Source organism: Etheostoma spectabile, chromosome 16, assembly GCF_008692095.1.
Source record: "Etheostoma spectabile isolate EspeVRDwgs_2016 chromosome 16, UIUC_Espe_1.0, whole genome shotgun sequence".
NCBI classification, from domain to species: Eukaryota; Metazoa; Chordata; class Actinopteri; order Perciformes; family Percidae; genus Etheostoma; species Etheostoma spectabile.
In genome coordinates, this window is record NC_045748.1 from 3,871,182 (window position 1) to 3,898,496 (window position 27,315).

At 40.2% G+C, this 27,315-nt stretch overlaps 1 protein-coding gene across 2 annotated transcripts in view; it reads right to left on the minus strand.

Annotated features, from left to right (window-relative positions):
• Positions 1-75: 75 nt before the first annotated feature.
• phf24 (PHD finger protein 24) overlaps positions 76-27,315 on the minus strand; it is a 33,104-nt gene continuing 5,864 nt past the window's right edge. Inside the window, exons 2-9 of one of the 2 annotated variants that reach the window (XM_032539337.1) lie at positions 19,819-20,243; positions 16,730-16,915; positions 11,089-11,167; positions 10,340-10,542; positions 8,645-8,811; positions 5,974-6,006; positions 3,570-3,647; positions 76-326 (exon numbers count right to left, since the gene is read on the minus strand). In XM_032539337.1, coding sequence (XP_032395228.1) covers positions 230-326; positions 3,570-3,647; positions 5,974-6,006; positions 8,645-8,811; positions 10,340-10,542; positions 11,089-11,167; positions 16,730-16,915; positions 19,819-20,241 — 1,266 coding nt within the window. In that variant the 5' untranslated portion in view covers positions 20,242-20,243 and the 3' untranslated portion in view covers positions 76-229. The remainder of the gene's footprint in view (positions 327-3,569; positions 3,648-5,973; positions 6,007-8,644; positions 8,812-10,339; positions 10,543-11,088; positions 11,168-16,729; positions 16,916-19,818; positions 20,244-27,315) is intronic. The other variant, XM_032539339.1, reaches the window with a different exon arrangement.

Sequence of the window (27,315 nt, forward strand, 5' to 3'; positions counted from 1 at the left end):
TGTGTGTGTGTGTGTGTTGTGGGATTGAGGTGACGCAGAGAAGGAGAGATTCTGTCGATAGCTTGATCTGCTGTCTCTCAGTAGTGCTTCATCCAGTTCGCTAAGTTGCCTTCCGCATGTCATCGTGTCACCACGTCTTTCTTCCTCCGCTCATCTGTTGACCATATGGTATACACCCTCTCTCTCTCTCTCCCTCTCGGTCTGCTGGGGGGCCGTTGAGGATCCTGGACTATAGAGGCAGACGGATGTGCATGGCAGAACTATTGGCCCGCGCAGCCAAAATGTAGATGGCACTCTCCTTTAAAAAGTCTGCCCAGGTCACTGGCCTGTTGAATAAAGAGTTTTTTTTGTATTTAATAGGAAAAAAAACACTGTTTGTAATCATTTGTTTTCAATGAATGACTAAAATTAGTGGTCTGGGTAAGCTTAAGCCACCGACACAAGATACGCGCCAAAACCGTGCAGTAGGGCGCAGAGCAAAGAGGCAAAGCGCAGCGCCGAAACGTTGATTGTGCCTTGAAAGGTCAGCAGCAACAAGGTCAAAGTTGAAATAGTTTGAACTTTAAAAGCCAAGGGTGGCGCTGTGCCTGGTAGGGCGGCGCCGACCTCCTCCAGTAGGAAAACATCGGAACGGCCAGCGGAGAGCAGTTTTACCGCAGATCTTGTGTAGGTGGCTTTAGGGTCATGAATCATGAGCCACTAAACACAAGAAATAAGATGCCAACAGTGAAAAGGCTTTTCTTTGTTTGACTATAGTTTCTGTATTTTTCATAAAACTAAAAGACCACACCAACAATGATTTGAATCTACTAACAAGTACGCCTCTGTAGCACTCATGATGTATCTTGTTTATGTTGGTCATACAGCTCAATTTTTGCCCAAAATCTATTCAAAACACATCAATGAGCTACTGTTGCACTATGTGACCTTTCCCTTCATTACATTGAACCTGGCAATGTAGTTTATTTTAAGTCAGTCCTAAAATCACCATTCTGGTGTCGAAAGTACTCACTATAGTGCACCAAATGTGTATTTTCCAAAGGGTAGAAATGGTCCCCGAAAAATGCATTGTTCACTCGTGTTAGAGTATTTGCTGAAACCCATAGTGCCCAGGTGTTTTCACAATGTACACTTGAGTTACAACAACTTCCTCGTTCATCAGTAAACGCTCCAAATGGCCACCACCCCCACATTGTTTGACTTGAGAAATTAATTATTAAAGAATTATTCAAAATTAAAGTAAATGTGACCCATTAGTTCTTTCTTCATAGGAACAAATGGTCCATTCGACAGGGTTGAGTTGGAAAATACTGAGAGGTGGACTAACAGATTATCGGAAAAATATCAAATTACACAGCTTTTCTTTTTTGACTGCCATAAAAAATGTAATTCTGATCTTTATTTTTGATGTTTTTGGCAAGTGAAGGTGTTACCCCACACAAAATACACCACTATACAATAAGGGATAATGTAGCTGCTCAGTATTACAAATTAAAACCCCAACAATGAATCAGCCTGAAGAGGCTCAATTCACAAAAATTACCGGCTTACTGTACATTATCCCGCTTTGACACGGCTTATTACTATAACTACTCATACAGAGGTCACCTGTCCAGGTCAGGACGGTTAACTTTACCAGTGATGAGCTGCGCAAGCCAGGTTGTCCTGGTGAGTGAGCTAAAAACGGAGCTAACCAATGCTCTGCTTGCATGGTTGCCATTAGCGCTGTTAGCTATCTCCGTTTTGTCCACTTTCTCTCTCTCCCTTTGTGATCCTCTGATCAGTACTATGAGCTTGATAAGCACAAATATTGACTCAAAAATAGTCCACCAGAGTCCATCATCCGAATTCCGTTCATGGCAATGGCCGTTATACAGAAATTACAGACTGCAGAAGTCCGTGATTGACCAATTAGAATTAAGTATTCAGCCAAGCTGTGTAATAAAAATTCAGTAACCATGCAGTAAAAAATGATTTGGTAACATCATTTGAATAGGTATCTGGCCTCTGCTCTGCTGGCATTTGCCTCATGCTGCTTTGGAAATGGTATTTATGAAACCAAACTATTTTGTCAAACCTTTTGTCTGCATTTTCTGTTAATTAGTATCAAACTGAATATGACTCTCTTGTGTCGCCCTCTTTTTAATTGTAGCTCCCTGTAGTCGCTTGCCACAGTGCTGGTGCATGAGCAGCAATTATTGCAAAATGTTCTAATGTGGCATGAAGAAAAGTCTCAAAAGACATGCAATGCCAAATAGGATTTCCATTATCTGGTGACAGTTAGAAAGTGAGTTTCAGGTTATTTGAAGGGGCAGCAAAGCCTGAACCAGTCCATGCTGCAGGCTTCTCTGTTGTCTCACTCAAAATGAATCCTACCTTTACTGCCCTGTGACGGAGCGCATGGCTGCCGTCACGCTACCTATTTTAGCCCGCAAAGACTGACCTGGAATAGTGAGTTTATACATTATGTTAATGATCAGAAGATTAATCTCACCTGCTAATTTAGTCATTCCTCATTGTTAATGTGAATTGTATGTATAATGTGTAAATGTCTAGTATAATAGATGCGTTTTGGCTGTATGTAGCCTTTTGAACTGGGCGGCTGTGGCTCAGTGGTTGAGCGGTTGCCTGCCAATCGGAAGGTTGGTGGTTCGACCCCCGCCCTGCAGTCCCACGTCAAAGTGTCCTTGGGCAAGACACTGAACTCCGAGTTGCCCCCGGTGCTGCGCATCGGAGTGACAATGCGTGTGAGTGTTTATCTGATGAGCAGGTGGCACCTTGTACAGCAGCCTCGGCCACAGTGTATGAAAGGTGAATGTTTCCTGTACTATGTAAAAGCGCTTTGAGTAGTTGTTAAGGCTAGAAAAGAGCTATATAAATACAGCACATTTACATTTGAACTGCCTATTTACCTCAGCCACCCCTGCTGTTTGGTATTGGTATGATCCAATTTTAGGGACGGTCTTCAGGTCTATATAGGTAGGCAGTTGAATTTGGTTTGTAGGAGAGCATGAGGAAAACTGAGGGAGTAGGATATACTGTAAGTCTGTAGAATAAATGAGTCAGAAATGACATGCCTTTAGGTCATTGGGAAACAGTGTACGTTTTTGATATTGTGATATTTATGACTTTCATGTCAATTACTTTCATTTTGTGAAAGTGTTTTGTTTTAGCGTTCCTTAAATCCATTTATTTTTTGTAACACTATTTTGCCTCATCATCCTTACTTGTTGTTAACAATACATATCCCCTCTTAGCAACTTTATCTTGGGCTCACAACTACTTGCTACATCTACCCACATACTCCCTGTCTTTGAACAGCGGGGACCACTGCTGGGACAGCCATATGTAGACTGGTCTAGTGGAAAAAGGCTTATTCTGCTAGGGTTAACAAGTTAATGTTAATTTCACCGCCAAATAGAGTTTGCAGGCCATTAAAGCCTGTTAGAAGCTAGAGCCTGTGAGCAGAGAACTTCGACAGATTGATATATAATGCAAGGCTGTAAGGAGTTTCTAACAAGTTTGTCCCCCGCCTCACACATATTAATTAACAATATGAGAGGACAAACCTGCTGTCTTCAGTCTTGCTCCTTTCACTGCCAGAGCTGGCTGGGCTGCTCTCGCATATTGGACCAACATGACTTATACTGTACCAAAGGACAGAAAAGTACGAGTTAGAAGATACATCAACGCTCAATGAAAGGATAACACATTTCCTCGTGCTGTGAAAAGAAAAGGAACAAGGGAATTTATAAGAAAGAAAAATGCACCCTATATTGATTCATCACTTTTTGAACAAAGGAGAACCCGTGATGATATCACTGGGATACAAGGACATTTTCTGATCCACAGCTGTAATTTCTGCATGCAAATAAAAATAATTTGGTTGCAATATAGGGTAACACACAGTTATTATACTAAAGTATGTTAATGTATTTAGACAAATCTGAGGTCATAGGAAGAGGCAGAAGATGATTCCTGTGAACCTGTGTATAACATTGTGAAGGATCAAGTTGCAAGGATCAAGGTATAGTCACCAGATGGCATAAAAATCAACAAAACTTAGTCTTTTCTGTACTGTGCTGTTATCAGCTGCTCCAACAGTAAACTTCAACTTGGTAATATTTGGAAAGTCCCAATCTCTAGTGCATGGTACATTTCTTTAGAATACAATGCAAGGAATCACAGTAATTCCTGGCAAGGTTAAATGCAATTAGCTTCTCCCACCACTATACTTCATTTTCAGACTGTGGAGATGTGACAGAAGAGGTTTCATGATTTTTATTTCTGTCCAAACAATGTTTTCAGCTCTACTCTGGCACTGCAGAAATGGGCACAAAGCTTGAGAGCGCAAAACATAAATCCGCCGATGGATTTGTTTATAGGCCTCAAAGTATCATGAGATGACATCACTATCGTCAGCCTTAAACAAACTAACAATTGTTTTTTTTATGGGGTTTTATTCATCATTAATTTCATTTTTTTTTCTTTTCTATGTCTTATTGCAACACGTTCTCATTCCTTACATAGGGCCGTTTGGTCAGGACCCCTTAGCCACTTGTTTTAATGCTCTGGTATACCCCTTTGGGGTCATTTATTAACGTTCACGGTATGGTCAGCTTTGGTCAACAAAACTACTTTTAGGTTTTAGGAAAATATCAGGGTTTGGGTTAAAAAAGATTTCGTAACTTGACTTACGTACATGTTATGTATTTTGTAGCCTACGTAATTTGTCTAAAATTAGTCAACATTGATAGCGGTCCCGAGGGTGAAAGTCCTGCTTGTTTTTCTCCATCCTTCACCCCATCGTCCTCTACGCTCACGTTGTCGCTTTTTATTACTATCCTCCCTACGCGGACTTTGTTGCTTTTTGTACTACGTCATCTCACAGCGGTGAGGTCAAGCAGTGGGCACTTTTCTCAAAGTTACGGATCTGATTGAATTAACATACCAGAGGTCGTTCACCTTGGAGACCTGTAGTGTGCCTTGTGCGTAGGTATCAGACGCTCAGGGCCACGGTCCACGCTGCCGTATTTGACGAGTTGGGAGTGAGAACGGGTTGATAATTGATCGATATAGTATATAAAATGTGAGAAAAGCCAATTACAGTTTATCAGAGGTCATGATGTAACATCTTCAAACGACTTGTTTTGTCCACCAACATTCTTTACAGTCCAAAATCACTGTGTTATTAAAAAAACTTTTTAAAAACAACCTACTAGCTAATCTACCTCAGCAGATATAGTCTGTTCCTTTTTAAACTAATGGAAAGCTAGGAAGTGGACCTAAAGTTAACATTTTTTGCTTGAACTACTATATGTGTATATATACTGTATATAAATTATAGATCAAAACCATGTTACTTCACAGTCCACTAGAAAGCCAATATGACTGTCTTCCACACTTACATGAGTCATGAGTTTTTGATCTTTCAGAGTCAGACAGAATCTCCTGATGAACCTTCTGACTGATGGCTCACTGGAAAAACTCTTTTTTTACTCTCACACTGTAGACCGTGAAGGTCTATAATCAAAGGTTTTATTTGCTTTTCATTGAGTATGCGAATGAGGTTGCATTTCAGTTTAATGTGTGGACCTGATGTGCACACTCACACCCCTTTTGTCCACTATGCCCTCTTACATTGAAACATGGCGCTTAAAAAGTAAAGCTCCCCTAAAGAGAACGAAAGGTTTTTCAATTTGATCCTTATAATTAGAGGCCAGCCTGAAACTTCTCCATGCAAGACCTAATCATATGAAGGGCTCACATTCAAGGATGCATGTGTCTCTGATTGCTGTGTGCTTTAAAAGAGTTCCAGTTTGCAGTTAAGAAGCTTCTCTCTCTCTTTTTTAAGGGTGAGGGTGAAATTACGAATTAAATCTAAATCAAGGGGTTGTCTAAGAATACTTGCTGAGGGCTTAAGGGTTTTGTGAGGAAAGTGAGGCAAGCCATGCAGCGCTGAGTCACACTCACCCACAATACAAAGGAGAGCAGAGTCCCATGAGTCTGTGGGGAATGGCGCATGTTGTATAGGTGAGAGGGATAAAATGGTACAGCATAGGAGAATTGACAACACAAGTTTATAAGCAGTAACAAGCACATGCACACAAACACATACAGTGAAAAGTACATTTATCCCAGTACAAATCTCATTTACTTTACAAATGCATTTCTGCAAATTTGTTAATAGTAACATCACTCTCAAAGGAGTCATTATGCTTAATCAGTACACTACTTATGTACTGTGAAGGATCTGAATAATTTGAAACCACTGACATACACACACACACAGTGAGTACAAACAAAAACTTGATCCGAGCCAATCAGAGCCTAAACTGTTAAAGTGGCAGGGATATATGTTGTATGTATTTTTTAAATTTCCCATATTAAGTATTTCTTTTTTTAATTTATTTTTTATTCCAATTGCCATAAATGATAGTAACCAGCAATTAGAGACTACAGGGCATGGACACCATAAAGACAACAGCTGCACAATGCAATCCAGTACAATAATCATCCAATAAAGATTTTTCTGAACGTAATAATCTTCAATTTTTGTTAAGATTTTGTCAGAGCGACAATTTAACTCTCTGGTCATTTTCCCGGCTGTGCTTTGGAGTGAAGTAGCACCGGATTGCATTATATTGTGAAATGTATGTAATATTGTGTCTCTCCTTTTGATCTAGTAGGAACACAACACTTTGCAAAGGTTGTATTTGTTGCAGGGTTGCTGTATTGGATTTTCCCCATAATTTACATAGGTTTCAGTTATTGTGTGCAGACCCTATAGTATAGACATTTCAGATCCGAGCCAAACAAAACGCAAGCAGCAATGTGCACTCCTCAAAAGAACACAGTTCAAGTAAGTTTCAAGCAAAAGCCACCAGCTTCATAATTCTAATACATAACAATTTAATAATAGCAGGAATTTAATCATACTCAGCATCAAAGCGGCGGATAACTAAGTGCCTGCTAAAGACATGAGTGGCAGCACAGAATACATTATTGAATGAAATATTAAATGAGAGGAGGAACTGGCTGTATTAACTTTTCAATTTTTTTCACTTTTCATATAAACATGATTTATATGTTTGATTTTTCTCATCACAAGTCCATTTGCAATTTCTCTGTGTTACGCTTGTGTGAGCATTCAATGCATTCTGCACTGGAGATGTGCCAGTGGAAAAGCAATGCCTTCAGTGAACTGTCTCAGCAGAAAGCCCCTCTGCAGAGGGACAGCGCAGAGCGAGACAGAGGTAAACAATAAGTCCAGTTTGTGCTGCGTTACCACGGGGAAATTGTAGTCAGAGCAGATACCTGACTGTTTATCGCTGTGGGTTTTGCTTCGGCACTTTAACCAGAGGCCGTGTTTATAATAAATGCCACCAGTGTGAAAGCTGAAGGAGGAAAGGGTTGTTGAACTTTAAGTTCATGTCATGTATAATGTCATGTATATTCTATACTGAAAGTATGATGTGGGACACTTTTTGTTTAGATTCATAAATTAAGCAAATGAGCCCTGCAATCTCGCAGATTTTCTTGATTGTCATGACATTTCAAAAGCTACTGGATGCCTTGAAAGACGCACATTACCCTCGTCATCGGAGGTCAGAACAATTGGGAGAAAAACACTTAGTTGATTAACTTCACGTTGGGATTTAAGGTCTTTCTTCTTAATGATAATTTGTCGGTGTAGAGTGGCCCTGCATTCTGAAGCATTAACATTCCATCTTAGCAATATGTTAATGAAACAGTAACTGCAATAACTAATTAGTGAACATAACATTTAAAAAAAAAGAGCACAAACTCACTGCAAAGCTCTATGAAGCGGAGCGGAGCTGCAGTGATAATTCTCTTTATCACTGCGATTGACCCCCAGGAATGACTGTAAATGATGCAGATGCATGTAAAAATGTAATGCAAATGTAACTCTATTATGTTTTTATTGGGTGGTATTATGTAAGACTAACACTGAAAACACACCAAGCTGAGTACATTTTTTTTCTCTGAGACCAGACGGAGTGTTGATGTGTTTCAAACAAAAAGCAATAAGTCAACATGTCACAGGAATCACAGGACAAAGTTTTGATGCAATCTTGGTTAGTTTGATTCCAAGTTATGAGGTTAAAAAAATATGAATTTTTAGTATTTAAATATAAGTTCAATTAGGTTATGTTTTGGGTGGAACTGACACTAAAGTGTCCCGTTCAACATCATCATAATTGATGTTGAAAACAGAAGATTGTCTCAACTGATTTATCATTCAATATTTTGGGAATATAAAGATGCGTGTCATCTGCAAAGCATTAAAAATGGACATACTGTAGTTACGTGAAGACTATGACCACCAGTGGAAGACTATGAAATGAGGAAAGAACACATCTTGTTATCTTGCTTCCAGTCTTCCTTCTGACTGTCTCTACTCCATAAGCAGCCAAACCTTTGTTCCCTCTGCCAGCTGCAGTTTGCATACAGATGAGATCCTTACTTCCAAAACTCCCACTATACTTGAACATTGACATGGGCCTTTGATCTAAGTCTAGACTAGAAATACTGTCCTAAAAATATTTAAAATGTTCTAGATTTAAATATTACTATGTACTATATGTACTATGCTTTACTGACCCTCTACTGGTATGCTTACCTCACATTACAAGACTGTGAGTCTTTGTTGACCTTGTGGAACCAAGACTGCTGGGCCTGGCGGCATTCTGCTTTTGTGATCATGCCGTCTTTATCCAGGTCCAGACCCAGGAACACTGCCCGTGCGTTGTTTCTCTCCTTGGCAGTCAGCAGACGCACCAGTGAGTTCTAAAAAAAAAAAAAAAGAAAATTAAATCCAAAGAGATTAGTTGGCCTGAATCTATTAATTCCCTTCTTCTTTATGCCTTTGATTGTTATTTATGGGCCTGGAAAAGGTATTTTATGGCTGATGGTATTTTGGCCTTAATCATTCTCAATCACATTAGCGATATCTGACGTAATCCACTAGCTCTACTTTACCCTGTGTTACCCCGCAGTCACACAGTCAACAAATTGCAAATTTAATCTCACAAGCTAAAAAAAACAAAGCACAATATTTAAACTGTTATAACAATAAAAATGAGTCATTCAGACAGGTGTATTTAAGCCAACATTTTTGTAGCATTTCCCCCCGATCCTTACTATCAAAACTAACTTCAATACAAAGCAGTCTCTGACCTGTGTTCCTGCATTCTCTTCAAGGCTGATTAGAATTTAGACTGACTGGAGGATAGTATACCTTTGCCAGATGCTTGCACACTATGCTTGAAGATTATGATCGCTGATCTCTGCCCCAGTATATGAAAGAAACACCATTCCTTTAGCTATGACTGACTGCAAGACAAGTCTCTTTTTAAAGAGTGACCCTCACACAGTGAGAGTACCCTCTGATCATTCTAGTTGCTCTATATCATAAAGTGAATTAAAGAATCTAAAGACAGTTAGCTTGAGTAATACCATGACCATGGAAAATTCTGGACTGGATTTGGTTGGAAGGTGTGGATTAATAGAGTGAGGGAGAGAGGACCAGCGATAAAATGCAAAGTTATCTCTGCCGGAAAGATGATTTTAATAAAATTATGTAGCGGGATGGAGCGCCGTGCTCCCTTTCCCCTGGGGAAATATTATAATTACAGTGTGCAAACACTAGACGCTACGCCGGCATACATTTACCATAATGCAATGCTGTAGTAAGAACGTTCAAAACAGAAAATTGCACAATGACCAAGGCAGCTCTGTAACATCGACAATGCTTGAAAACTTTTTTGATTTTGTCACCTGACTAGTTGCTTACCCTTTCTAGTAATTTGAACCTTATCCAGTGATGTCATTAGACGTTAGCAGTGGTTACCATGGTAAAACGTCTCCAACCGACAAAGATGCTCTCAGGAAGTGACTCGGTAGTCACAGCTCATCTTTTACATTTACATTTATTCCCACTAACATATGTTGAACGATAGTACACCTATTGAGTATGTAATGCATAGTATGCACAGTATAGTATTGGACTCAGCTCTGGCTCAGTCTTGTGAACTTCTTCGTCTTTAGGTTGATGTTGCCTAGCAACACAGGACGCAAGATATTGACGATTCAAGAACTGTATTTCATGGTGTTTAAAACAAAATATTAAAATTAGTTGTGAGAAAGATTTTCAATTTGATTACACCTGGTATTTTGTTAGCAAAAGGTGTTAAGCAGAATAATGCCCTCCAAGTTTGTTCTACGTTTCTGATGTGTGATGTGAGGAGGATATCTAAGGATATTTTTTAGGACGCTATTGGATACCCTAGAAAATTCTGTGAGTTTTCAAGTTTACCTCGGAGCGAAACTTCCTCAAGACTGCCATAGACTCAAAGTAAAGGAAGTCCGACCATTCAATGTGACCCTTCTTCTCAGGATCTAGCGCTGCAAACTGGGCCAGGACCTCCTCCTCTTGCTCATCAGTCAGGTCCTTATCAAACTGCTGCTTGGATGCAAAGTGGCGGTACTGCAGCAGCTCATCTGACACCAGGTATGACTCTGCAGCAAGGAACAATTCATGACATCAGACCTAATTGGTGACCGAGCAGGCTTGCCAATGTAATTAACTTATTGTGACTCATTCTCTACAACAGGCAGGACCACTTCCCACTGTTTGCCCTACATACAAGCTGCAGAATAATACCACACATCTGGAAGCAGACAAGGGGGAGGGCAAATAATGTAATACCTCTAAAAATGATCAATACCATGAAAAAGTTATAAGGAAGAAAACAATGCATGCAGTACACCATGTTATTTTCACAAAACCTTTTTCAAAATACATACAGTATGGTCTAGATTAAAAACAAACAAAACTGACAAAGTACTACTACTACTTTTCTTCTTATAATTTCCTTTCGGAAGTTGGAATCTTTTGGGAAGAAAAAACAGATGTGGAAAATTCAGCTAATTAGACTCTTCAGAGAGTCTGTGGCCAACATTGCCATCCCTAGACCTATATTAGACATCCCCTAACTGCCAAATGTTTAATGAACTGGACAGTTTTATCAAAATGTGTTTTCTAACCTTGAACTGGTGACTCACCTGGGATGATCTTGCACTGCTTAAAGGTCTCCAGAAGGCTGTACATCTCTTCCTCTGTTAGGAGTAGATTCAGATTATCCTGCAGAGAATGGTAAGATGAGGGCAGAGAGTTACATTTGATAAAAAAAAAAGAAGCTATGCTCTCACAATTTCTTTTATAGTTGAGTGGTACATTCCTTGATGTGTAATAATTGAGTGTGCTCTAATTACATGGACTTAGTCCCAGATGGGCCACACTGCAATTATAATCACAATCATACAAAGAGTTGGATTGTGAATCCATTCAAGCTACTAGTGTTTCCCAGGTGATTCACATGTGTGGCTCTATTTCTTACTAATTATACAATAATGAAGAATAATGAAGAGAGTGAAAGAAAGCTGGAAAGAAAAGAGAGCTTTCCAGTTCATCAGTTGAACAGTTACAGTAAGTGCAAAGTTGCATAAGCCTAGATATTTCACAACATTTTCATACAATGAAAAAATAATTTGGGGTTGCAAGAGATATGCCATGTCATGCTAGCATATAGTATGTTTCCCCTCATATAATTCAATCCAGAATTAGTGTAAACTCATCATACTTTAATGGCAAAGGGCCAGAGTTCAATTACCGTAAATGAGAGCATTGGTCTACTTAAAATACACAAAAAAGCCACTTTCAATGAAATATGCAAGTAAATAAAAAATGTATTTGGATAACAAACAAATACATTTTTATCAGAGTTTTTGGAAATGAACACAACATAATTCCCAGCCATCAGCAAATTGCAGGTAATGCTAATTTGAATATTTATATTTGTATATTATTTGTACCATATGTATTAGATAAGTGGCATTAAGAAATTTCTAATGGTCCCTTTTAGGATAACTGAGGTTCGTTAAATACAGTTGGTTTATAGGCCTTGTTCTGTCAGGGCTTCATAAAATCTACATAAATGAAAATGTGCAACCGCCCACCCTTAAAAAAACTAATGAAAAACCCCCTCAAGCTCAGAAAATAACAGCAAAACCCCCAAAAAAGGTTAACCCAAAAGTATTTAAAAATAATAAAAGTAACACTGACCCCTGAAAGATGAGTTCCGTGAGCTGTTAAAACACCTGCCTCATCAAGATCCCAGTAACTGCCAACACCTTCCTTACCCCGCTGTCAGCAGTGTTTACAGATCAAGAGTGTGTACTACATGTGGAACTGATTATTCATTACTAATATGCACTGCCTTGAATACTACCCAGTCCTTCTTGGTAATATCTGGGTGCTGCAAGAGGGTGGTGCTGCTTAACTTAATGTTAATGTATACGGGAATTTGGGTCACATGAAGAAACTCACTCTATTTTGCACAATTAACCTACACATACCCAACTCTAATAGCTGTTTCAAAGTCAAGGAAATCTAGAAAAAAGGAAACCCTGCACCAGACTAATAGACTCACGTACTGTCTGTCTCTAAAAGAGTGTAGCGATGCAGTCTGGAACCCGGCGTCCTTGCCAAAATGTCAACAGCGTGGGACTATTAGTATAAAGTGTCTGGTCTGACTGAGAGCTATGCTGCCCTACAAAGGCAAAAGGCTGTAACTTCGTACTTTGTTGAAAATAAAGAAAAAAGAAAATAATGGGTTGTCTTAACAGTATCATTCAAAAGCCCAGGAGAAACCAAGGCAGAACACCGTTTAACACCAGTTACTGCTCTTTGACTGAGTTAAGGTACTCTGCTTTTGTTTAGCCGTGTGTCAATATGAAGTAACTGTGTGTCGGAACTGTTGTTACTGTACTCTGTCTTTGTTGTACTGTTCATTAAAGTTTGCCTCGTTAAATTGCAGAAGAGCCTGTTTACACTAGATTTTACACAGGTGTTACTATAATGATTTTGGAAATGGTGATCAGCAACCAAATGTTGATAATGTGGAAGTTATTGCCTTTGCCTTGGCATGACTTCTCACTTTTTACAGACAACATAAAACAGCACAGTAACTTCCAAATAGAGGTCAAAAGTCAAGTTTGAGCAATAACTATTTTTATAACACCTAATTGCCAGATTTCCAGTGTACTACCTATAATTCATTTGGACAGCTAAAAAACTTTGTCATTTTCATCTTCAAATTGAAAAACCCTCCATTTTCTCCCACATTGTTTTGCACTCATTCTTTAGTGGCTGCTCTCTGCAGCTTTGCACAATCACCAAAACCATTAAAAAGCCCAACGTGGATATATTTTAAGAAGAGAACAACATGTGAAACTGTAGTGTAAGCTGTAGCACCATGCATGATAATGTCTTCAAATCTATTGAATAGGTATCTTGCTGTCATTGATGTGGGAAATGTATCTTAATAGTTATAGTATTGAAACATTAGGTGTTTTCCATCTCTCATGAACAGTATGTTACATTAGATATCACGCTGCTGGAGTTCATTTTCAGCTACTGGTTGTCGTAGTGCCTTACAGTTCCAGTTCAGCCTCCAGTGGCCACATGAAACTGAATGTCATGTTTGTCTTCTGAGTAGTGATTTAAAATGTCCTTTAGCCATGTGGGAGGGGTTCAAAAATGCAACAAAATTCAAAGTAATGTTTTAAATATCTCTGCTGGGCCTCTCTTGTGTAGCTTACCCTGTTTTTTTGTTTGGTCATTGTCATTATTAAAACGTCATTGTCCTCTTGATCTTGATTGAACAGAAATTCCCCCAAAAATGAATAAAGCATTTAACTGTCTGTCATTATAAAAGTGAGATGAGAATCAATAAAGAACCAAAAAAATTGGCCATGCCTTCATCAGGTAACTGCTTCCTTAGTTTGTACAAAGCCAGTCATTGTTTCTGTGCATCTCTGTTCATCAACGGTCCGAAAAACAACCAAACCGGCCATCTGCTATGGGTGCTATAATTAAATTATTGTGTGTCTGGTAACATTTGCATCTAAATGCAGGCTTATGTGAATGTCAGATTCAAAAATTTGAAACTTATTAATTATGAATTGAGGGTTTTAATGCAGCACTGACACTGATATCCGGAAAATAGACAAAAAAGGCCCCTTGAGTGGGGGGGGGGTATAACAATAACACCACATTCTAATCTTATTCTGGTAGCTTGCATAAATAGCTCTTTGAGACGTTCCTGTTCAAAAGCATATGACAGCATTGATTGTGTGATTTAAAATAACTCACATTTAGGTGCAATGCAAAAAATTTTATTGAATTCAAAGCAGCAAGAATCAGTATTTTATGTGAACAATGAATCAGATGTCTGTGAGATGTGAAAGATGTCATTGGTAGTGACATTACCACTAGATCATGGCACAAGTGAATTATCACATAACCCTCTCATTAATCCCATTTTGAGCTGCATTTTGTAAATGAAAAATATTGATAAAGCTGCATACTAGCTTCCCAGAAACAGCTTGCAGCTAATTCATCATAGTGGACACAAACAGGACTCAAATGTATAATGTATAAGCTGTATAAATGCACTCTTTACTTTGACTGAATTACGACCCCTGGATCTTCACCCTTGCCAGCTCGCAGCAAGTATTGAAAAGAAGTCGGAAGTGACGGTAATAATAGGAGGACTCAAACGCAAGGCTCAAAAATGCAAATGGGTGTATTGTTCGGAGTGAGAGGGGAAGTGAGGAAGCAGACGCCAGGGACGGGAACGCAAAGACGGGGGAGCTTGAGGAGTCACGAGTGTGGATTCTCAAGGAAAGCGTGGGAGAGCCGGTAGCGAGGAGCCGAAGAAGAGACACTGGAGCTGGGAGTGGAGATGGAGACAGGTTGAAGCAGGGTGTCGTGGGAGGGGGGCCGAGAGGAGAAGCCAGCTGACCGGAGACGGGAAAACAGGAGGGGAGGCAAAGACAGGGTTACTGGAGCAACGATGAAGCGACGAGTGGATGAAAAGCCAGGGTAGATATACTGTGGTTGATTGAAGATGGCAGGCAGGTGTGAGCGGGGGGACCAGGTGATTGTGGATGAGAGTCAGGTGTGTGCAGTCAGCTTGGGCCAGCCGGACCCCAACCATAACATCCGAGCTATAAAGAAGGGCCAGTCGCGTCAATGAACCCTTTCGTCGTCTGATTGGCTGCCAATGAGCCATGCATGCAGCAGTCTGCTTTAAAGGCTGACTGTAAATCCACTTTCAAGGAAAGTCAGTAAATCTGCCAGGAGCATTCTCCAGGTCCTGTGTGAAATTAAATGTCAGATGCAATGACGGAAGAAGGGAATTTGTAACAGCTGACTGTGGAGCTAACCAAAAAGCTGCTTTCTTTAGCCTTAGTAGAATAGTACATTCAAAATTTAAATAAAAGTTCTCTCTCTCTCTCGCTCTTGCTCTCGCTCTCTCTTTCCCCTAGCTAAATTGTATTCTTCCGCCCCCATTCCTCACACCCCGAAGGATCCAGCCTAAGAAAGAGGACCTTTTTTAGTGTCCTTTTCTCTGATTGTGTGAAAACATCCCCCTCTAAGCGCAAAGTCTGGCAAGTGATTTCGCTTCTCAGGGCTCCCGAAAGACATTCCACATTGAAAGGTCCTCCAGCAAAAGCACTCACCAGCTGTTTATGCTTGAATTAAAACAGATTGCATTATGGCTCTCGATGATCACCAGAGCATCATCAGCTTTAGTATTGGCCTTGAATTCCTGACTAGAAGCTGGGTGATTTATTGTTTTAAAAAACTCTCCCAGAACATTGCCTCGCTTTATTTGACCTAGTTGAATTATTATTCGCAGTAAAAACAGCTGCTGCCCCACATGGAACAATAACCTGCCTGCATAAATGCCTGTCCTATAGTCCCCACATAGTTAGGCTATATGATGTTGATGCTTCTTGCTTGACACATGACTTTCCACAATCTTTGGAACATGTGTGCAATGTACGCCAGGCAGTCGTCTGTCACAACATCCATATTCCAACATTCTGATACATTGGAGAATTTATTTTTTGGAGAGGGTGCAACGTTGTGTCTTGACAAGCTGTAGCAAGTGAACGTTTAAGGCAGTAACAGTTGATTTCACTTGCTGCTGTGATACCCGGTAAATGTACTCAGCTGTGGCTAATTAATGTTGCCAACTCACTGACGCTTAAAGGAATCAGAATCATCGTTAAAGCCATTAGTTCCACCTGTGCTTTTCCTGCTATGACACATCAATATGTCTCATGGGGGGGGGGACGTGTGTTATGTTGTTAGTATACTCTCTGTCTGTCGGTATCTGTACATTTACACTTGCATCATAGTTTTAACAACCCCTTAAAAGCTCTGAATCAGCACTGGCGCAGCACAGTCACTCCATGAAGCTAACATTAGCTCTAGCGGCTACGCTATGGAGCATCATCAGGCGTCATCAATCAGATGTGATTTAACAGCAGGTTGTCCGTATTCCCATAACTGGCCAACAAGCCTTTATCAACAAATACAATTGCCACTTTAAATGTCATGATCAATCTCAGTTAATTTACATAGAAGTAAACTTTCATCTAAAAGATATATGGTTTCAGATAAGAATCCTGGGAGGATTTCAAGAACATGCAAAGTTGCATTTTATCTAATCTGATTGTACGTCTGTAGAAACGGAAGATAAGCTGGTGATTATATGCACCACTTGCATTTATGAAAATCGCATGTTAGTTGTCCAGCAGGTGACAGTGGCAGCGAGCTGTGCAGACTTACGCAATAGTAGCAGCTCCAGCCGGTAACAGTGTGGGCCGTGTCTCTCATCTCCTGCAGGGCCTCGGCACGCAGGTAGCCCAGCTCCCTCAGGCAGCCGTCATGGAACATCCGAGTGCAGATCCTGCATGGGTACAGGTCGTCGGCCGTCCACACCTCACACACTTCACACATCTCATCGCTCGGTGGCTGAGGTAAAAACAGAGTCAGATCGTGTTGTGTACATTAAAGTGCTCCTATCCTTTTCAGGTTCATAATTGTATTTAGATGTTGTACCAGAATAGGTTTACATGGTTTAAAAAAAACCAAAAACATTTTTGTTGTACTGCACATTGCTGCAGCTCCTCTTTTCACCCTGTGTGTTGAGCTCTCTGTTTTATCTACAGAGGGAGACATCCCACTTATGTACAATCTTTGTTTGGAGTCACACATACGCAGTACCTAGGTTAGGGCTATTAGCCAATCAGAAGCAGAGTATAAGGGGGTGCTATGCTAGCAGCTAGGCGAGCATTATAACGTGTTACAAAGTGATGCAAGTTCATCACAGAAATAAAGGCTGGACTACAATAGATCTGTTTGGGGCAGTTTGTGTAACGTGTTTTCTATTGGAGATGGCAAGTCCCTTTGGGACACTATAAAGGAAAGTGAAAAAGCCAAAAAGCGTTACATGAGCACTTAAAGATTTTAGAGATCAATCGTCTTCATTAAGCAGACATGGTGATTACAAATGCACAAAAACAAGCATTGCTTCTTCTGCTCTAAAAGCATGAAAGCTCTGAATACCAGGTCAAGTGGAAAGATTAGGAATCAGTCCATCAGTGGTAGGAGTGTGGTTTGATGGGGGGGGTGGGTATTGTATAATGTATTGGTGGTTTTTGTTGTGTTTTTCGCTCAGGGTCGACGTGAAAGAAAAATGATATCTGGGTCCTCGTCTGACATGTGTAAATATGTGTTCACAGTCAAATTTTCTCCACATTCTCAGTAGAGTCTATTTATACCCAGGATACACAGCTGTCAAGCCAGGGAAAATGCTTGATTGGTTAACTATGCAGGAAACCTCAGTCATGCCTTTCAAAACAGATTTAAGTGAGATTTTGTCAAATCCCACTGGCCTTTTTATGTCCAATGTTTGAACATTTTCTATAAACCTGGGTAGAGTGTTGACATTTGAACAATCCAAGAAACATTGTCAATTTCCATGTTTCCTTTTTATCTCTTTTCAGTGCTACATCCCCAACTTCAGGGCGGTAGACACATCACAGATGAGACCTTGTCAAATTTTCTCAGTCACAGCTTATCCTATAGTAATGACACACTAGTGTGATCTGATGACTCCATTTACATCAACAAGCTTCCTGCATCATAGCTAGTCCAAGTCAAAATGAGATCTAGACTTCCAAAAAGGGACTATATGGGGTAAAGTAAGTAATTCCTCAACTTCTATGCAATACTTTATATAAAAAACCAAGACTAACAATTTGTTTTTCCTTATGCCACACAGTCTTACGTGTGTTTTGGTTGTGACAAAGCATACTCTAGCCGCTCCTAAACTTAGCAGGGCAACAAGATACTTAATTATTGTCCTAAAGATTGTACTAAAGAAAAGGTAATGGGGTCATTAAAATCCAGAGGGATCTCCCCGAATGGGTGTGGGATTGTGCTCAGCAACCGTCCTTGTAGTCTGCCTATTGAAGTGTGAAGAATGGTGTGTGCACAGTTGACATTTCGGTCCAAGAATAGAGCTAATTGAGTGTCAAAAGTGGAAAACAAAAACCACCTCTTGGAAGCATAACTCTGTTTAGAAATTGTACAGCTAGCTTAGATTTTGGTATATTTTGCATCCAATAGGAAAAGTGCATTACCGTAAGTGAAAGCAAACAACAAAATAAAAAAGGCACGGGATCCACTGGTGAAAAGAATGAAGATATTAATATGGGCTACAGAAGAATAAAAACAATTAAAACCCACTCCAAAATGAAAAGAAAACTCAACACAGGATTTTGACATTGTAAACATCAACACACTGACGAACAACTGAGAAGTGACACCACGTCTGTTTATGCTGTAGGGAATGAGGCACAGTCCCAGAATTGACCCCCGAGGTACAACATACTTTACATAAGAAAATAAAGAGACAGCTGCTGAGATGACTTTCAATTAACTCAAATAAACCCACCCATCTCGAGTATGAGCCTCACAATATGGCTTTACTCACTGTGGTCTAGATACCATTTGAGTTCAATTACAACCTTTCGAAATTTACCAAGTCCACATCTATTATTATTGCTAGGGAGATGCTTTTATTTCTGTGCCTCTTGTTAAAGTGCATCATTGGCTGTACAGCAAGTTGCCAGGCAATGTTTACTCTTTGCAAAATAGAAAAGCTGATGGTGTCAGTGCTCCTGTGAACTCCATCCCCTGTTAGTCAGCGAGGCCCTGGATATGGTCACCTCTCTGGGCCACATCCAAAGCAGCCCGCCCACAAGATGTTTGGCTGTGAAGAGCCCTCACGCAAAACCCAAAACAACACATCTCACAGCTAGTGTGGAAATAAAAGGGGAAAAAAAACATTGTAATAATACTTTCTCACCTTCAACAATGGTGTTGAGATAAAGTGAAGAGTCCATTTACAGCCTGGCGGAGCTGCTTTATTATAGTGCCTTACTTGGGGGAGGAACAGAGACAATGCCCTGCTGTTGCCATGGGGATTATTTGACATTTTGCATATATCTCTTAAATCGCAGGATTTGGGAATTTGTAGTGCGTTTCTTTCGTTAACATAAAAGGTATTTTGGCAACACTTTACTTGAAGGTATCTACAAGACAGTGACATGACACTGTCATGAACGTTTCAAACATTATAAACAGTCATAAACGTTTATGACATAAGGCTTCTTTTAGTAAGTGTCATGACAAGTTGGGGTTAGGGTTAGAGTTCATGTGTCATGACTGTCATAACAGTGCCATGTGTTCATGACAGTGTCATGACACTCTTATGTAGATACCTTCAAGTAAAGTGTTTTTTTTTAAATATATTCTTGATTTAAACAAATTATGATCACTAGCCACCGCTCTAGGCCCTCATTTAATACCTGCTCCTTCTTTTCCAGCTCCACCTCTACAGGCTGGTCATCATCGGGATCCCTTTTGGGCCGCACAAAAGCAGGCGGCGTGAGCTGATGACTCTTGTCAAGATCTTCTGGCTCCACTCCTTTTCCGTCCCGTAGCCTCGACCAAGACTCCTGGTTGACCTTGCACTCGTCCTTCGCCACCCCAGAGGCATGGTGGAAGGTCGAAGAACCTGCGCTATTTTCTGTTTCCTCTTGCTCCGCCTCCTGGGTGTTCTTGTCAGGATTGGCTGAAGGTTTAGCAGGGCCCTCGCCGTCCTCCACTTCTCCATCTGCCTGTTTTGCTGGGGCAGGGCGGTCCTTAATGCCCGCCTGGAAGGCAGAGACCACAGCGTTGCATTTCTGCACCTTCTCCACCTGCTGCTTCTTTGACATGAGCACTCCCATGGCTGCAGACAGATGGACAGAGAAGGAGACAGAGAACATTTACACAAGTGCCCTCTATTGACAATTTTATTGACAATTTAACAGTTCTGATGCATGATTAAAGGCCTCTTAAAACTTGGTTTCAAATTTTCATTGTTTTCAACAATATGAATTAAGTTTTCAAGACTAAATAAGGAACCCTACAGGTTACAGTAAATAAAATCTCCATCAATATCATTCATTAGAAGATAAAAATCTCTATATGAACGGCAGTCTGAATCATCCGGACTGTGCGGGTGTGGTTTGATCAGCAGCATAAGCAGACAAAAAAACCACAGCTGTCATCTGATTGTGATTCAAATATTGTTGAGATGTGATTAGTGTGCATGGAAGAACGTAATATCAGTTTTTGCCAATTGAGGTGCACCCACATGGAATCAGTAAGAAGAGCGAAAAACAAAATGTCCCCCATAGTAAGATTTAAAAAAAAAAAAAAACATTCTCAGGGCCTTTGACTAACCTTCACTTTGACCAATACATGCTCTACACACTGAAACATCTAGCATATACTGTAGGGTTGGGTATTGTTTAGGTATTTTCCAATATCGTTGAACCAATACTTTTAATACTTTTTTTCCGACAATGGCAGCTGCAGACTGTTAAGTCCCAATGTTGGAATCCTCTAAAGTGAAATACAGTCACAAATTCCACCGTTTAACGTTAGCTGTCAGCGTTTTAACCGTGTTTAATCCAGCTACAAGCTAACGGTAAGATAACATTACCGTTTAGGTAGGTTACATTGTTTAGGCCCCGTTGCCATATTAGCACCAGGTATCTGTACCCTACCCCAATATACTGTCATGTACAGTGCATGCATGCACACCTGAATGTCCCCTAGTGGTGACTCCAATCAAAATGACATTTACTGGACCAGATCATTCATGAAAAGAATGATTAAATCTCTTAAAAGATTATCTGATAGAGCTACGTCATACAGCACACACGGATGGAAAACTAACCGATGAACTCTCTGACCCAATCACGTTTTTCTCTTGTAAAAGAATACAAGGTGAGAACTTGCCGCCGTCAACCAGAGATGAGATTATGAACCTATTAAAAAAATATTTAGTCTCCTTGCACATTGCATCTCAGACTCACTGAGTGGTTTTCTCTCACTGAAGAGCTATGTCCTTTTAAGTCTCTTAAATCTCTTTTCATCCGCAACAATTTCCCTGAACTCCCTGAGCTCCCTTCCTCCTTATTACTAATAAAACCTCCCCATCTGCTCCACATTTCTGTGACTCACTCTCACTGCTATAGTATTTGCCATAGTATACTGTTCAGTTGGCACGAAGATGTGGATACTGACTGCTGTGAAACAATCAGATCGGGGTCTTTTGTTGCTTGAATCCTATCTTCTGGCTTGACCCCTGTGAGTAGATTCTGAAAGCAGTGGCGAGATCTCGGAGAACAAAGCGACAGGAAGCAGGGTTCACGTCACAATGTCCTGACGGTTTAATGAGACACACAAGGATATGCATATTCTAACAATCGCTTTATTCATTAAGTTGAGGTCTAGTAAGATAAGAGGGTCAGGATGGGAGGAGGGATTGTCTCAAGGTCTCTTCACACAGATAGGAAAACAACGTTGCACTCTAGGATACATAAAACTTTCTTAAAGCCTCTCACAGAATGGAATGTCCCGTTATTCACAACGATGACTGTGATTAGGTTTTTGCTTAACCCTTGTGTTGTCTTTGGGTCAACTGTGACCCGTTTTCAGTTTTTTTATCACAAAAAATGTGAAAAAACATCAAAAAAACACCCACAACATTGAAAAACTGACAATAATGTCAAAAAAAGCAATAAAAGTGTTTTGTGGTTGACGGGAAAACAGCAAAAGGGTTAACTGATTCGAGTGACGAATATAAAGGTGTAAACTAAAAGTAAATCCTGCAACTCACAGCACACTGAAAAAACACTACATTGCATATTTTTCTAAACACCAATTTGCAATTTCAAATCCTAAATAGGACCCCCTGCAATGGTAGCAGATATTTGAAAAAACAAAGGCTTGTGTGCCTGTGATGCCTGTGATGCCTTTGCACACAAAGGCTCCTCTTCACATCTTTGTGAGCCTGGATACTTGACTTATTGATGCAGAGATCTATCCTTTGCGCTAATTTTTCTGTGGCTCTCCCCAACTCATCATTGTAAGGATGTCATGCATCTGAACGCCAATGTATAAATGTTTGTCAGAGTTCTGAGAAATCAGAAAGATTACCTAACACAAATCATTAAAGTGCTCATATTATGGTAATTTTCAGGTTCATAATTGGATTTAGAGGCTGTACCTGAACAGGTTTCCATGGTTTCATTTTCAAAAAGCACCATTTTAATTTTTTGTACTGCGCATTGCTGTAGCTCCTCTTTTCACCCTGTGTGTTGGGTTCTGTTTTAGCTCCAGAGTGAGACATCTCACTTGTGTTCCATCTTTGTTGGAAGTCGCACATGTTTCCATTACATAGGCAACGATTAGCAGCCAGTCATAGGCAGAGTATGAGGGCGTGCCACGCTAGCAGCTAGGCGAGCATTTTCATGTGTGTTACAAAGTGACGCAAGTTCGTCACAGAAATAAAGACTGGACTACAACAGAGCTGTTAGGAGCAGTTTGAACAGTTTTTTTCTGTTGGAGACGGGTTGGGCTTTTCACTTTTTAAACATAACATGCACAAAAAAGATATATAACACAAAGGAAAGGTAAAAAAGCCAATAAACATGACATGAGCACTTTAAGATTTGTGAAGGTTTGAAAGGTCACGTATCCCCATCATCTTGTCATACTGAAAAAAATGGATAAGGTTTCAAATGACAGCACACACACAAAGCCTGTAAGTAACATGTGGCTACTGGCCAGTAATCAGTAGAAGTTCTACCTTGTCTAACTGTGTCTGTCCAAGAGCAGTGTCCTAGGTACTGTACTTCTCGGAAGACCTATCTGTGAAGACTTTCTCAAAATGGTGGACCACCAACAAGTCTTCAGTGCTTCGACCAACAAAGATGGAAAATGTCCAACATTTCTACAAGCCCGTTTTTATTTTTACACACATGCTTTTTCAAGCAATGTTTCACGTTTGTACTTTGATTTTATGCTGAGCAAATTTCCAGTGAAATTGACCAGTGATTCATGCTGGTGTCACTTTCCAACCAAAGGTCATCCTCTCCGACCTTTGGGCCAGCGAGTAACGCACGTGATTTCTGATTGGTTAATTACCTTCCAGAATTATGTCAGGAGGCCAGATTTTACAGACAGCTGAGAGAAAAATAGAGTTGACATTTAGTGTGTTTGTGCACATAAAATGTGGGCTTTTTTTTATTGGTTCCATGCATGCTCAATGCTTATACACAGCATCAATCACCACAACTAGCTGAGTTCAGCCCTCCATCAATAAGTGACATCACTTCTTCTCAATGCAGAATGCAGAGTTGAGTTAAGATACTGTAAGATAAGAGAAAATGTACTTTATTCTCTCTGCAGGTTTTGCTGGGTAATAACGCAAACACCTAGAGACATCTGAGCAATTGACTAAATGCAGACAATTTTACTATGACAATGCTAGTTATGGTTATTGTTTTATCTTAACCATCATTTACATGTTATGAGTTCCTTATAATAAAACCTGAATCATGGAATAACTCCTTTTCATTTCATCATTGTGCTGGAATCTGCCAACTCCTGCAATTCTAAGGAACTCTGTCTCAAAAGGTTTCCAGTGATTGCATAATTCCTGAACATATAAAGTAAGGCTTATCATACACTGTAAGGTATGTCATAGACTGACTTAGTTCTGATTTCCACTTCAGTGAGACAAAACAGTGAATTCCATTATTGAAAAAGGGTGCCTCGTGGATTCAAGTTGATTACATGGTACTTATGGGACATGTGTCTTTGCTCTCAAATGCAATCCCATCCATCCACGCTTCACATAAGTGCTAGTGTGAAATTCAATCGCATTTATCTGAAGTGAAATGGGAGTCATTCCCTCTCTCTTCCTCCCAGGCTAAGGCTTTAATAGCCTTGCAGGCCTTATGTGCTCAGGCTGCTGGACTCCAGGTGCATCATACACTGTAGAAGCTACAACACTCATTTGTATCACACAGACTTTAGCGCAGGCTGCACTGTCTCCGGTTTCATGCATTTCAACGATCCAAAACACATCTAGGGAAGCAAACAGTGAAATAGCATGTCTTCACGGATAAAACACATCAAAAGCGTTTTGATTTCTTTGTTCTACTTTGGTGTGCTTTCATGCAGACATAACAGAGGCAAAGTAATATGTTATTTATAACTGCATGAATATCTATTTTGGCTGGTGTGTCTCTAAAATAAGGTCGAAGGTCAAGTCAGCTAAAGCATAGATTCCTGCTGCTGGTAGGGATTCATTAACTGTGTCTCATAAGACTCATTAAACCAGGTTTTTAACCATGTGTTTGTCATTACATATGTCAACACTGGTAAAACAACCCGGTCTCATGGCAGTTCGTGAAATGGTCATGTAATTTTGATTTATTTTGTGTACATCTCACAATCTTCGAACGTCACCATTTCACGAACTGCCGTGAGACTGGGCAGCTCTCGGGGAAGCAACAATAGGGAAATGAAACGCCACATGCGGGACGGTGACAACTCGTGCCGGGACACAAACCGCAGCTTCTGGGGGACACAATAATTCAGAAATGAAAAGCCACACGCCGGCCACAACAACGGGCCGCCACACACGGTACGCAATCTCAGGGCACAGGGACATGATATGCGTTCTCTGTGGCACGCAATGGGGAAAGGAAACGCCATACGCCGGCCACAACAACGTGATGGTTGTAGTTAGGGAAAAAAGAATGGGGAAAGAAACGTCACATGCAGGACACGCTGACAACAACGAGACGGTTGTGGTTAGGAAGAGAATAACGTTGAAAGGAACTGCAGCATGCGGGACACCTTCCCCAGTCTCAGGGGTGAAAGTCCTGTGTTGGTTGACCCGTCCACCACCCCGACCAACCTCCCTGCGCAGATTTTCAAGTTCGGCTTTTCAGTACTACCGTAATTGTTCAGTGATTACAAAATAGGCTTGCCATTGAAATACATTACATTAATTTAATGAAATCTGTACACAAATCAATAGATTAAATAACGTGACAATTTCACAAACTGCCATGAGACTGGGCTGGGTAACAATGACTCCAAATATTATACTCCAAAATGCCTACACAGTGTTGAATTCATCACTGAAACTCATGCCAATGGATTTTCTGATGCTAGATGGTCTACATGAAAGAAAAATACACCAAATACACTGAACAAAATTATAAATGCAACACTTTTTTTTATTTTTGCCCCCATTTTTCATGAACTGAACTCAAAAAGCTAAACTGAGTGGCCTTTTATTGTGGCCAGCCTAAGGCACACCTTTGCAATAATCATACTGTCTAATCAGCATATTGATATGCCACACCTGTGAGGTGGATGGATCATATCAGCAAAGGAATAGTGCTCACTAACACAGATGTACTTGTGAACAATATTTGAGTGTTGCGTGTATAATTTTGTTCAGTATAGTACAGCCCTAGACTGCTTTGTGCCACAGAGCAAAAAAGGAATGGAACAGGTGAGAAATTAGAAGAGGATGGTGAAAAACCTTTAGTTACAGGCCAAAAAACAAATGACTCCTATGCTAACTGGTAAGCCTTGCTCTGCTTTATGGAAAAAAATTGGCAAAGCTCTCCTGTAGTTTAACAAATGACAGCAGCATGCTGAGACTATACGATGATTAAAATACACACATTCTGGATAGGCTGTTATCCTAACTGCAGGAGTGACAATCAGCTCAGTTGGTTTAGCATAGATAAGCTTAGGCTGAAAGGTTGCGTTCCATTATGTTAATGCAGCAGTAGTTTTTGAATAGCACTGAAAAGAGAATATAATAAAGATGTTTCATCATGTCCATTGAAAATAAGTAAAGAATTTACAGTAACAGAATCTAAACGCATCTATCTCCGCTAGTATTTCTTTCCACACACTGATTAAACAATAATCTGCCAAATGCACATTGTACAGCACCTTTTTAAGATATCTTTCATGCATTTTGGCTTTATTAATAGAGACAGGAACGACATGGAGACCCTGACCTTAGAGTCGAGACCAAAGTGGATAATTAACATGCTGGAACGTCTGGTAGACTAAATATTTGTATTTATTCTGACTTTATCTTAAATCTTTAACTGGTCACAAGGAATATGCAGTCTGTGACGAAGGGTCACACAAAATCACAGAGCATGAAGCATCACAAGAAAATCCAACAAAAGGCTGGGACCTATCATGTTAACTTATTAAGTAAAGAGGGGGCATCCACACATTCAATGGCAATCCATCCAACAGCTGTTGAATCATTTCAATCAAAAAACAAGAGGTAAAGTCAGCATATCAACAAGTCAGTAGGATTCATCCCCCAGGAACTATGAATGTCTATACAACATTTCATGGCAATCCATCAAGTACTTCATCAGTCTGGAGAAGGGGTGGACTAACTGACTGAGAATCAGACTGACATTGCCTTTCCCAAGAGCCGAGCCACTAACATGGCAAACAAGACACTAAACATTTAAAAAAATCCTCAAGCGGAAATGCCCAAAACGCTCATACATGCACTGTAAATACAGGCTATGTGGTGATTGCAATACAGGATGTCTGACTGATTATTAGAGGGACTTAATTATCCACTGAAGTGACCTCCCTGCTCTTACTCGGAACAGCACCGGCACAGACATCAGCAACAACCTTTAGATGCCAGAAATGTCAACTTGTAAACTGCCGCCTCTTTCACACAGAACCAAGGTAAAATAAGGAGTTTTAAAGCGTTAGCATGCATGGAGGCAAGACGTGCAATAATGGTATGGTTGATATATTGATTAGATACTTCCACTACAGCTGGAGCCTCAATTGCTCTGCAGTGCAGATAATGGACCATTTTAAATGAGATAATCAACAAAAAACAAATTCTTCTTTAATGGCCAGCAAAAGTGAATAGGATTCATTAACAA